General features: G+C 30.7%; 1 protein-coding gene across 3 annotated transcripts in view; it reads left to right on the top strand.

Moving 5' to 3' along the window:
• LOC143048104 (organic cation transporter protein-like) overlaps nucleotides 1-9,560 on the top strand; it is a 28,649-nt gene extending 19,089 nt beyond the window's left edge. For all 3 annotated transcript variants that reach the window (XM_076221553.1, XM_076221554.1, XM_076221555.1), the window contains 7 exons: nucleotides 2,467-2,621; nucleotides 2,983-3,151; nucleotides 3,570-3,794; nucleotides 4,873-5,099; nucleotides 6,400-6,581; nucleotides 6,949-7,100; nucleotides 8,799-9,560. In XM_076221553.1, coding sequence (XP_076077668.1) covers nucleotides 2,467-2,621; nucleotides 2,983-3,151; nucleotides 3,570-3,794; nucleotides 4,873-5,099; nucleotides 6,400-6,581; nucleotides 6,949-7,100; nucleotides 8,799-8,874 — 1,186 coding nt within the window. In that variant the 3' untranslated portion in view covers nucleotides 8,875-9,560. The remainder of the gene's footprint in view (nucleotides 1-2,466; nucleotides 2,622-2,982; nucleotides 3,152-3,569; nucleotides 3,795-4,872; nucleotides 5,100-6,399; nucleotides 6,582-6,948; nucleotides 7,101-8,798) is intronic.
• Nucleotides 9,561-14,142: the final 4,582 nt, after the last annotated feature.

Raw genomic sequence — 14,142 nt, 5'->3', positions numbered from 1 at the left:
ATTAATACTAATAAGTACTAATATTGATATAACAAAAACACCGCTTTGATATTTTAAAAGTATCGCATTGATATAAGAACTAATATCATTTGTTTATTTATGTATATAAGAAAAACACAGCACTTCAAATTTTACACGGACATAAACTTGAGCTTCTAACTAACTTCTGAATGTATATTTAGACTCAATTGTTGTTTACATTTGAACAATAAGTTTTAAAGTTAGTATTTTCTTAATTTTTCGTTGCCGAAAACAACATTTTGCGCATGGAATGTCTGCATATTTACAATTGATATTAGACAATATCGCTATGTGATATAAGAAAAGTTTTTATCGATACGCTTCTTCCATAGACTGAGACCAATCATACGCTCAGCATGAAAAGCATGCAAGAGAAATATCAAAAAGAAGATGTTATGGTGCAATTGATACTTTAAGTCTAAACTCTTGAATAATTTTGTACTAAAGGATTTTTGAGATATCAAATAATAGTAAAAAAATAGTACTGAAATCCGATTTTTTTTAATCTAATTTGAAATGTACGCCATTATCATATTTGAAGATTTGGAATCACAATGCTAATTGCTGTATTGTCTCTAGAGTGTTATTATATTTTAGCCAGACTAAAAGAGGAGCGAAAGATACCAGTGGGAGAGTCAAACTCATAGATAGAAAATAAACTGACAACGGCATGGCTAAAAATAAAAAAGACATTAATTATCGCATATATTATAAAAAAAGTTACTGTGTTATAATTGCCAATAAGACAACAATTGATCAGAGACTAAATGAAATAGAAGTTAACAACTATAGGTCACCCTATTTCCTTCAACAATGAACAAAACCATATTCCATAGGTAGCTATAAATGCATCTAAATGACAAATGAAAACCATTAAAACGAGAAAAACTAACGGCCTTGTTCATGTACAAATTAATGAACGAAACCAAAATTTGATATACAGTAACAAACGAACACCTTTGAATAACAGGTCCTGATTTGGTACATACACATACAGAAAGTGGCGGTAGATATGTTTTAAACCGCAAACCCTTCCCTAACCTGGGACAGAGGTGTAACGGATAACATAAGAACAAACTATAAAAAAAACACCTGAAAAGTGTTTTATTCATCAAATCGATCCAAATTATATCCCGCAATAAAAAATATACACAAAGTACAAATCTGAGAATACTCTCAGTCACTGATAGTTAATTGAAAGCCAATAACACATAATAAAACATTATGTATCTAAGACTAAAATATCAAACTGTACACATCCAACATCCAACGAATATAGTGCAAAGACGTCATTAGCAGTTCGAGACAAATGACCTTGTGTAATGCCAAATTACTGGTATCGTGAATATTCCAATGTATATAACCAGACTTTTTATTTGGTTTTAATTTACTGATAACAAAATCAATATGTTTACCAATAAAACAACATTTAAGGACATAATTACATTGTTGATTGTGATTGTTAATATGTTTCTTAAAAAAACTAGTCAACAAAAGAAACGATACACGACTTTGAAATAAAATTTATCAAAAAGTATTACATATAAAACAAAATGATATACACTATTTTAAAAAGCTTTCATTTGCAATGTATGCACATGTGATAATGAAAATCAAAACTTTTCGGAAAGTATCTAATTTCCGTGTAAACGATCATAGGGTGTAAATTAGTTTTGCGGAAAGTTGAATAAAAAATCGACACATAATTTTCTAAGTACTAAATAAAATTTCAAATTTGTTTAAAAATATTCAATATGCTAATCAAATTATGTTCATGTTGTAACTAATGGGTTGAAATATTGTTTTTTTTAATTTTTGGGAAAAAAAGTGTTTTTTGAAATCTCAAAAATTGCAAAAAAATTTTTTTTTATTTTCGTCTCAAATCAATGCTTTAGATATGAAAACAATACACAGTAAATTTGGAACCTTTCGGATTAGTTTTAAGATTGTTACCGCTTTTTGAATATCACTTTACACATACTGTCTATGGTAAATCAGTTGATAATGTATACATTTTAACGATTTCTCGTGGGACCGAACTTTGCTTAACTAATAAACGAAGAAACTGTATGATTTTTAAAAACAAATTGATGGCAAACACTGTCTTTACCTTTAAATGAGAGGTTGGCATCATTAGTTGGAACTTCTGTTTTTAAAATTGTCGTTTTATGTAAATTTTGTAAAAAAAAAAAATTGCGAAAAAACGTCACAAAGAAAAAAAAAATGTTTTTTTAAACGGATTTATATTTCCATAATGATTAAGTATTACTTCTTTCAATATTGGTCCAATGAACGGAAAACTTTATCTTTAATTCGAAAAAAAAAGTCTTGTATCGTTTCGTTTGTTGACTAGTTTAATAGCACTAGAAGAACCATGCTGTTTAAACTGATTTTTTTTTTATTTGGTAACCAAATCTCTCAGAATTATATATTTTTTAAATTCAGATTAGGTAGACGACCCGTATTGACAACAGCGCTTATAGGAATGATGTTACCAAATTTGATAAGGTCTTTTGTTTCGTCTCTTCCACTTGTTGGTTTCCTGATATTTGCGAACGGTTATTTCAGCATACTCGTGTATCAGTCAGGTTATACTCTAGGTATGCTGTTTACATTTTATATCGCAGTTTTTATATGTGATTAGGTGGATATGTTTAAATGTTAATCTAACAGAAATATGACAACGAATTTGAAGATTAATAAAATGAGAAGCAGTAAAATTTAACAAGTACTGCTGGTAATTTGTTTACCTTACTTAAATGTTTATGCCAAGAAACGGGCCCTTCAATTGGATTCAATAAATAATCTTATTATTATTCTATGCGCAAGATTCCGTGTACCTTTATAACAGATGGATGATTCATTTCGAAAAAAGAACAATATATCAGTTCACAATATGAAAGATATAAATATGTTGAATGCATAAACGCTATTCATCTGTTTAAATGTTTTTCGTTCTAGCTACCGAATTGGTGGATCCATCTAAAAGAGTGTTTGCAAACTTTGCCTATTATTTCTCCTTCTGTATTGGAGAATACGTGCTGGTAATTTTTGCCTACTTTATCAGAGATTGGCGAATTCTGGGCTGGTCAACATCAATAGTTGTTGGAATATTTCTCACCTCATTACTGTATGTAGATATATATCAAGTATAATCATAGCAACTAAATAGTTTATTTTGAATACAATAAAATAATAAAAATACTTTGGACAATTTATGGAAAAGAAGGGAAATGGCAAAACATTTCAAGAAACAAAATCACTACTCGTTCATGAAAACACAAAGATTCAAGGAACAGTACTATATTGTTTTTCTTCGTTTGTTCTTTCTGTCAAATTAATAAAGCATTTATTTGTGTTTTATTATGATGAACATGAAGGCAGAATTTACAATATAGATATATCTTAACGCGAAAAAAAGTATTAACAAAAAATATTGTTAAAGAAACCAGACAAAATACTAATGAACAGCGCACGTAATTGTTAGCCCCTCACACAGTTTTCTCTTAGAAATGCAAATCATTATATTTAGAAATACTATACTTCAGATTCCAGAAAGAGTCGCCACGATGGCTGATAGCTAAGGGGAAGTTATCGAGAGCTGAAATGATTCTAAAGGATATAGCAAAAGAAAATAATGCTAGTTTTGACGTTGACATTCAGAATATTAAGGTTGATGAAAAACATGAAAAGGTTGCATTTTGTACAACAGTCGGAGAGCTTTTCAAGACAAAAGTTCTTACTGTTCGATTGGCTATATTTATGTTTAATTGGTAAGTACTTTGATACAATAACATAAACACTTTGTAAATCAGCATGTACATCAATCAATGTATTGCCATGATATAGCAGCATGGGTGAAAGAATTGTTGTTGAACGTCGGATGACAAATATTGTGTACATATAAGGACAAGAATGTCTTAATGTGATATGACTTTGAACCCAGTTTTATATTTGACCGACATGCTAAGCCGTATATGCAACGTGCAATTTCACAAGCTAAAATATAGCAGCTGGACATGTTACCATACCCAGACACATACTTATGACTTTGAACTGATCAGTCTGTTCTTACTACTTAAGGACGCATATTTAGCGGAAATGTAGCTAAAAGGTCAAGGATATTGTTTGAAACAACATGAAATCGAGCACACGATATCATGCACTCGAGGCCATCATGAGACCATGATACCAAGCGGTATATTCATTTCATGGCATGCCCAAGGAAAGCAATTTTTCATTGAATTGCAATAAAAAAAAAAACATTTCCCTCAATATTGATATAAATCATATTTGAAAGTATTACGATTGTTGAATAGCTATTTGCAATCATACCATATCTTATTTTTTATATAAAAAAAGCCAAAAAATATCCACTGATTTAAAATCGGTATTTGCATGCCCATTTCTAGCCGTTTTCAGTTTTTTCTGTTCAGACAGAAGGCACTTTGTGGACGCAGCAGTTTCACTTTTATAATTGACGGAGTAAGCATTTCTTTTCACATCAATTACACTTATTGGATAACTGAATTACGTGTATATTTATTGTCAACCGCGAAAACCTTAAACCGACCGTGCAAGGGCTCTATAGCAAGTCAATGTCGTTAAAAACTTACATCATCATCAATAAGTTATGTAATAAACGAAAATCTAAGGAATAGTAAAAGCATTATCAAGTCAACAGTGAACACTGACATCTCAATAGAGTTTAACGATGTATGTTTTGTGTTTAAAACTTTTCATTTTGTTATCGTTCTTGCTTTTATTAAATGTTTGCTTGATATTTGTAGACTTTCTTGTGTTATGATAAAAATGTAGCATTTTAATATAAACTTGTAATATGTTTAACAGGTTTTCAATAAGTATGACTTATTTTGGGATCACAATGAAAGTTGGTAACTTAGGTGGTGATGTTTATGTTAATTATTTAATATCCACGTCAGCTGAAGTAATTGCCTTATTCGTATGTCTTTATGTGGTGGAAAGACTTGGAAGAAAGAAAATATTCAGTTCTTCTATGTTAATCTGTGGCATTGGTTGCCTGTGTACAATATTTTCATCTTTGTACGGTGGCCCATGTAAGTAGAATTAAGAACACTTTCAAAAGCTTTAATTGCAATCAAAGTATAATAAAACTTCTGAAAAAGCCCCTTAAGTACATAACTTTAGTATATATGAGCTTTCTTGACATGCCGATAACGTACGTATTTTTAAAGGAGTTAAACCAATGTGAACATTTTCCATCGATGATTGCAAATGCATTATATTATGTACAATTCATTTCGCTTTTCCGTTTGTCTAATAGATGTGAAACAAATGGTATAGTTTTCACTGTCAATAAGTGGAGGTGAACTTTTTGGAACTTTATATACGCAAACGATTATCATTTTTATAATCAGGTACACTTGATAGCGACCCAACATATACTTGCTTCCAGACTCTGTATCATAACATAATTCGTTGGTGGTTTGTTTGATTTTTGGAGTCAATGACTTTTTTTCATATTTGCTGTCTGTCTTTTTTTAACGAACGTTTTAAAATGCACAAGCTGCATGAAAAAAAAAAGAAACATTTCCACAGTTTCAATCTATTCAAACTTTTATTTGCTAAAAGAAATTAAAGGTACCGGTGAATAAACTACAAACACAACAATAGCTATTGTATTCACTCAATAAAACAACAGAACTGAAAAAAAGTTTAAATAGATTGAACAATAGCAGATGAAAATGTAGAAAAATTTAGTTAGGTTCGCACTAATATCACCAATTGGAAGATACTTGAAATTGCTTGTAGTTTCACATTAAGATAACATACTTTTTCGTCGTTTTCCATTCCCACCATTAGCTCTTTAAATTCATCATATATTTCTCTGATAGTTATCAATGATATCAGGTGATATGATCATAGATATATACGCAATTTCTTTGCTATCGCCCCATTGGAATTAATACCTGGTTTTGCATTGATCCAAATCAATTAAATAAACTATCATGATAAAAACATAACTATTCAGACTGATAATTTTTAAACTGAATTTTACAAGCTAAATTCATAATCAATTCGGCTTTTGTAAAATATGACTTATATCTATTCATTATGGAACTCGAATGTTAATCCACGAATTTATTTGCATATAGCATATAGTTTCATGTAGATACGACAAACCATGTAGAAGGAGTAACAATGACACGGTTCATTCAATCAACATTTCGGGGTTAAAATGAACATAGCTAGTAATACCTAAATGCACTTGGAAGTCTATACTTCTTTCTTTGCATCTATGTTGTATTTAAATTCATTTAAACCACGTCGGACTAAAACTTTGTATGCAAGGTATGATAACATGGTTTTTATCGTATTTTCATTTGTCTACTACAGCCCTTCACTGGTTGACGATAACCTTAGCTATGATAGGAAAGCTCACAATAACGGTGGCATACTTTAATATTTATCTTATGGTAGCGGAAAATTTCCCAACTAACCTCAGATCATTTGCGATTGGAATTTGCAGCTCATCTGGGTATGCTGGGTCAATGGTGTCTGCATATGTGGGTGATTTGGTAAATATGTGTTTTTTGAGATTTTTTACAATCTTTTTTCGTGGTGACCATTTTTCGAAACGAGGAAAGAAATTTTGACAAGATGTTTATATATATATATATATATTTGATTTTACCAAAATCTAATCCAATTTTACTTTTAAAACTCATTCAATTTCCTGCTTTAATGAAATATGAAAAATCCATAAACATGAGACGCATGCTAAAATGAAGGTTAGATTTAACAGTCAGAATTACAATAGGAACACGAATAACCCTAGAATAAAATAAGATAAATAATGATAGCTTTTAAGTCACATTTCACAGGTTCTTCATGTATCAATTATAATTAGTTAATTTCCAGCAAATTCATTTCATATATTTGTAGGGTGTATTGGTTGATACAAAGTTTGGTGTTGCCTTACCGCTGGTAATATTTGGGGCTTTTGGTATTTGTGCTGGTTTACTATCGTTTGCCCTTCCAGAGACTAAAAATATGCCATTGCCTCAAAGTATACACGAAGCTGAAAATATTTCAAGGTCTGTATTTACGTCTAAGCAACAAAAACCTTAAATCGAAGGAATGGATTTCTCAAATGATTCTATACTTTAAACCATTTGCTCATAAAAATGTCGTTCATAAGATGTTTCAGATAAAGCATACGTTAATAAATGAGCAATATCTCAAGGGATTTTCATTAAATTATATCTTTTCACCTTAGCATTCAACCTATCAAAATAATTTTACAGTAAACACATATATTTTAAAGTCTCACTAGAATAGTTAACATGATGCATAGTATTGAAAGTATCCTTAGAGTTTTCTGACTTTATACTACTTACATTGATGACTAGGCTTTGACTGTATTTAAACAGCCGTTTTGTAAAATATATGACCAGTTTTAAATTCAGTCAAAGAAAGCAATTTTCTATTTGTAATTATCATAATTGTAAAGAGCTGAGAAAAACACTAAACAACAAATCAAATTCATAACATTATGTAATTACAACCAATGACATCTTTTTTTAATTGATGGGAAATGTGTTAAGGAACTGAGAATGAGTATTAATAGTTGAATATATCACGTGAAAAAAAATATATAAAGAAGATGATGTGGTATAATTGCCAATATCACAGCTCTTTCAAGAGACCAAAAATGACACAGAAATTAAAAATTATAAGTCATCGTATGGCCTTCAACAATGAGTAAAGCCCATACAACATAGTCAGCTATCAAAGACCCCGAAATCACTGATATAAAACAATTCAAAAGAAAACTAAGTAGCTTGAAGTCGTTCATCGACATACTATTTTAATGTTTTAGATACGACACACACGCTGGACAATTTTAAACACCAAAATATAAGTTTCAGTGGCAAAACAGTTTTTTTCTTATACGAAAAAAATATTTAACTTTACATTATCGGTAGTATAGACAACAACAAAATACACGTCAAATCAATGTTAAACAGTACCAAATAATGTTAATTTACGTTTTCTGATTGAGTTAAGCCTTCCAATTGTTATTTTATCGTGTGTTTTTCTATGTTGTGATGTTATACTATTGTTTCAGAAAAAGGGGGAGAAGGTTTGGTACCATTAAACCGTTTGATCCCGCTGCAAATATTTGCATCTGTCCTAAGTCAGGAATCTGATGTACAGACGTTGTCGTTTGTTTATGTAATTTATACGTGTTTCTCGTTTCTCGTTTTTTATATAGATAAGACCGTTGGATTTCTCGTTTGAATGGTTTTACACTAGTAATTTTTGGGCCCTTTATAGCTTATTGTTAGGTGTGAGCCAAGGCTCCGTGTAGAAGGCCGTACCTTGATCTACAATGGTTTACTTTTATAAATTGTTATTTGGATGGAGAGTTGTCTCATTGGCACTCACACCACATCTTCCTATATCTATATAGCAAAGAATCATCACAGTTTTGTCAGTTTTTATGGACCTCACATTTATTTATTTACCTCGGAGTTCAGAATATTTATTTACCTCGAAGTTCAGAATATTTGTTATACTTCTTCAAGTTCCATTTATAGATTACAGAAATTACAATTACAGTTATAAGTTTATAGATAAAACAAAATTTGATAACAGTTCGTATCCTAGGATATTGGCAAATCAGTTCTGTTGTAGTTTCTTTTTAAACATAACGCATTTTATAATCCTGGTACCTTTGATAACTATTTATTTGTATATTTATAAACAATCACATACGACTTTCGTTGTAGAAAACAATACAAAGATGGTGGATCTATCCTGTATGTGAATGGTGCTGAAAGTAGTTTGATTGTCACAAAGGAATGAAATATTAAACATTTAAACCAATATTAGATAATATAACAATTTCTATTAATTTTATTTTTGTTTATAAACAGATAGTGTTAGTTACATAGTGTGTTAGTGACCTAATACGATATATACGGGGTCAGTAAATTCCATATGGGGTGTGAGTGAAGCTGGAACCCCATACAAAATTTACTGATCGATATATATCGTATGAGGTCACTAGCACACTTTGTAACTAGTTTGTCTTACCGACTATCTTTATTTGTGGAATTTAGACCAGAGTTGTCTCATTTGCAATCATACCACAACTTTATATTTTATATTAAAGTGTTCAAGTGTTTAATTTTATGAACCTACTTCCATTGGTCTGCATAAAAACCTAATGTCAACAATACCAATTTAATATAAACAACCTTGATATGATAATATTAAAGTCATTAAACAGAAATTACAACACATTTGAATAATTAAAAAGTGCCAAAGTCGTAACTCCGCTACTAACTGTGTATTGAAATAAGCCTTCCTCCCAATTAACCTATTATGGAATATACACGATCTCAACGTGGACGCTTTTAACCAATCATATTCCTAGAAATGTATTGGAGGTGAGATAAATATGTATAACTGCCATTAAAGTTTTACAATTGTCTCATTAACTAATGCACAATGTTATTCACTTTCATACGAAATAAAATTGAAAAGATCTGGTGAATTGCCCGGTTTCTTTACTCCAGCATACAATTGTTAATAAAAGAGAAGCGAAAGATACCGAAAAGAAACACTTAAACTCATTAGTAAAAAACAACGCCATGGCTAAAAAGAAATAGGACAAATAGAGAAACAAAAGTACACAAAACACAACATTAAACAAAGATTTGTATAATTCCCTAACAATGAGGTAAATCAACTATTCTAATAACCAAATTGCATAAAGACACCAGAATATAGTCTTCCAATTTGAACAATATATGAATAATACTGGAATTTCCAAACGGTACCGAATCTAGAAAAGTTTGGAAAAGAATATATTCAGTATAGACTGCAATTATCTACCGTCAACACTTAATTATCTGTCGATAATAAGAAACCCATGTTTCCATAGAATTATGGGCTAATTATATTAGCTCTAAAATAGTGGTTCCAAGCCCTTGGAATCAACACTGAAAGAGAGAAAAACACATCAGGCAAATATACCTTTTAATATTAATATTTTCTTCAAGTCCGAAAAGGGTTCAATGGATATGTATACTATTTTAAATCAAGGAACTATGCCTAAACTCTGTTGTGCGCAATGGATATTACATTATGCTGTAACTACTGTATATTAGGTGAATACCCCTACACTTTATGTTCAACCACCTTTACATTCACTCATATTTTCTCTATGATGTGTCTATTCTTCCTTTACGTAAGTCAGTAAATAGTTGCGTCCTGTCTCAAATGTGATTGTTATTCTGAATGTTCTAAACGTTATGTTTTGATACATCTTTGTTATATGAAACCTCATGATATTATAGTCTAACGGCTCTATGCTGTATTTATACTTTAAATGTCCAGTGAAAAACATAAAACAACATCGTATTGTTCATATGCGTGTTACCGAACAATTGATACTCTCTGTTAGCATTCGTTACGTCATGTACAAATGCCTTTTACATTATGTTAAAACACCTAATACATTATGTGCAAACTCTTGTAACGTTATGTGCAAACAACTTATACGTTTTGTGCAAACATCGTTTACGTTGGGGGCAAACACCTATTACGTTTTGTGCAAATGCCTATTACATTTTGGGCAAACACCTATACCAGTATGTGCAAATGTCTATTACATTCTGTCCAAACACCTATTACGTATGTGCAAACACCTATCACGTTATGTATAACACCAATTTCATTAGATGCAAACACCGATTATGTTATGTGCAAATACCTATTTCATTATATTCAAACACCTATATACATTATGCACAAATGCCTATTACATTATGTCAAAACATCGATCATGTTATGTGCAAACACCAATTACGTTATGTGCAAACACCTATTATGTGATGTGCAAACACCTATTGCGTTATGTGCAAACACAGAGACCAGGAGTAAACGGTTATGAATTTTCTACCAAAAGCTTCACCAAAATATCACTTGGAAAATGTTAGTCATCGCCATCACGTAACATCATAGTTCTTGACGATCACGATCGATATCGTCGACCATAGTAAAGGGTTGAATGAATAGTCTGCTACAATTTGTAAAATTAGCACAAGTCAATGTTTAGGTAATAGGCATTTGATATTCTGGGGGAGTTGTTATGGGGAATAGGGAAAAAGGATTTCTTTCTGACTGAATATTTATTTGACGTTTTACGAGTATCGCTTATTATGTTTACCCTTGTGCACATTTATATACTGCATTTTTTTGGGGTAAAATGTTCATTTTCATTTTGTTTTAGACAAGGATATTTATTTTCAGTTCTTGACCAGACAGAATATTTTTTTTTTAAATAGTCCCCTTACCCTACATCTTATTTAAAGTTCTTTCAAATCACCTTTAATATGTTGGGCTGCTCTCTGCAAGTTAACCAACTTAAAATAGTGAATGGAAACATACAATGTAAAGAAGGGTTATGTTCTGATATTAGGACCTTTTCGTTGAAGATTAGTACAAAAATATAAGAGCTTGTGTGACTCGCCATGATGGAGGTATAGCGCCGTTGACTATGAACGTTACGTAAAATTCTGCAACAACACAAATTTATTTCTATACTGAATTTAAAGTCTGAATGCTCTTTAGCATTAAATACTAGTAGGAAATATAATTTAGCTAAAAGAAAGGAACTAACAAAAGTTGAAACATTCAGTATATTTTAAAATCTTTGTCTTAAGCATGAAAATTTTAGTAAAGCACCTTTTTCTTCCGTATTTTTGTCATTGGCGCATTGTACGTATAAAACAAGAAGATGTGGTATAATTGCAATTTGAAAAAAAAACCAAACTCGTAGAATGTAGAATGTAATTTTATATGTGTATGGTAGATAGACCATTGCACCTAGATCTCAAATATATAGCTATCACCATGTTCATCAACAGTGAACCTAGAATGTTGAAAGACTCGAACGACAATTTGTCTATGTTTGGCCAGGTCAATTATGTAAGTCGATAGACGTGAAGATATGTGATGTATTATTAGAAGTCCAAATCCTCTAAATATCTATAAAATTATATAAGTAAACATAAAGATCAGAATCACTATTGGACATTTATCATAGACACTATTGGACATTTATCATAGACACTATTGGACATTTATCATAGAAGTCCATAGAAGTCGTAGATGTGTTGGCATGGTAGTTCTATAATCTAATTTACTACAAAAATAATATATAAATTGAAAGTAAATCAACCATTTACAAATTTAAGGCTGCTTTCAGATAGTTCCTTTAGTTCCCTCTAGATTTAATTGAATGGTATTTAGTTGTCGTTTTCAATTATTTGTATACCACTTTACTTGTTTTACATGTTTTGCTAGCAATTACACAAGTATTGAAAAAGATTTACGTTTATGTTTTAAGTTCAAATTTCTTTATTTTGCATAAATTTGATTAACAAATTTTCGATGTGTTTAAAATTCAACATTATCGGTTCCATAGAGTTTTCCATAGTTAGAAACATTAAAATTGCATCATTATAATACATGCGTCATATTGGATGCATCTTTGAGATGTCATTTTGCTTGATATGCGCGGTAGAAACATGCATCATTAAACTGCCTTACTAAAAGAAAATGTAAAAAAAAAAACACAAGCTGTCATTAAGACAAATTTTAAATACGTTTCATTGCAAATTTGAATTTCATTTTCTAAAATAAGCAAAGAGTACATTTGAAAAATTGTGCTCAAATAGGCTGTTAGAAGTTACTCAGCTCCAATGAAATATATGTGTACTTTATAAATATAAATTAATGCGTTCGTTAATCAAAAAGTTGAATCATTACTCCTTATGCTGATATACAAAAAGACCCATTACACTGTTATCGCAACAAATCTGTCGTAAAAACCTGACAGGATATTTTCTTTCATTTAAGACCGGGTACCCCAATAAGCCTTGACATCTCGTGGCTAGTCACATATATGAAACCAAGTTTTTATAATGATGTTATTGTAACGTTGTGTTAGATGACTTCGAACAATCATCAAACCAAGAAAATGTGCAAACACCGTAAGAAAAACTGTAATTAAAAAAAAGGAATTTTTGCAACTTTAACCTTCAGAAGTAAACTTGCAAGCGTTCTTATTTACTCAACACATTGATCGGATCTTAGAATACTATGAAAACTCATCAAATATACCAAACTTATAGTTCTATCGTCATCAAACGACCCATCAGTGACGCTCGAATCAGAGAACTTAAAGGCAAAATAAAGTTCAAAGTTCAAAAGCATGGAAGACCAAAAAACCTTTCACATGTATGACAGTCACATAAAATTTCAAAAATGTCATAAACACAAAAGCTATAACGTCATACTTACATCGAATTTGCTTGAGGAAGTTTCAACTTAAGTTTGAGTGCAGTTGCATAATTTATTAACTAGAAATTTACACATAATATATGTAGCATTGAAGTCGTGCCAATACCGAATTAAAAACTACTTAGATGATGTTAGACGTACATTTTTATGTTAGTACACGGGAAAGTTGAAAGTTATATATATATATAGGGCAAATTATATTCATAGTACGACCCCAATTCTCTATCTAAAAACTAGGATAAATACACTGGTCTCATCGTGAACGGTTGTTAAACAAATACGAAAGAATATGATACGAGGGGTAAGATTGTTATATCACTGTATGTCTTGATGCTAGTAGAAGAGGTTGCAAAACGTCGAAGCTAGTGCAGTGACACAACCATTGCCAAAATAAATTTAAAAAAAATGGATTCTTTCTTGAAGACAATTAAAATGTATTTGAAGGAATATCACAAATTCATCACTAATCAAAAGATTTAAAAGTTAAGTAGATTACTTTTTTATTTAACCTTAGATTTATTTTTATATAGCTGCAAGTGCATCTTTCTATACGCTGTTTATTTTAAAACCCCTATGCTTTCCTTGAGTAAATAAGAATTAGAAAAAAAAATGAATCAAAGAATTTAAATTACTAACACGTATGCATAACAATCTCCATTTTCAAACATATGAAAATGAAATACGAAAAGAGAAAATGTATGTTTGTTACAATGTTATATGTCAATCATATTTTACGGCATTACGCCACGGTGAAATAGG

Source organism: Mytilus galloprovincialis, chromosome 10, assembly GCF_965363235.1.
Source record: "Mytilus galloprovincialis chromosome 10, xbMytGall1.hap1.1, whole genome shotgun sequence".
In the NCBI taxonomy this organism is placed as follows: domain Eukaryota; kingdom Metazoa; phylum Mollusca; class Bivalvia; order Mytilida; family Mytilidae; genus Mytilus; species Mytilus galloprovincialis.
The sequence above is the reverse complement of the archived record's forward strand: the minus strand, read 5'-3'. Positions and strand labels throughout refer to the sequence as shown.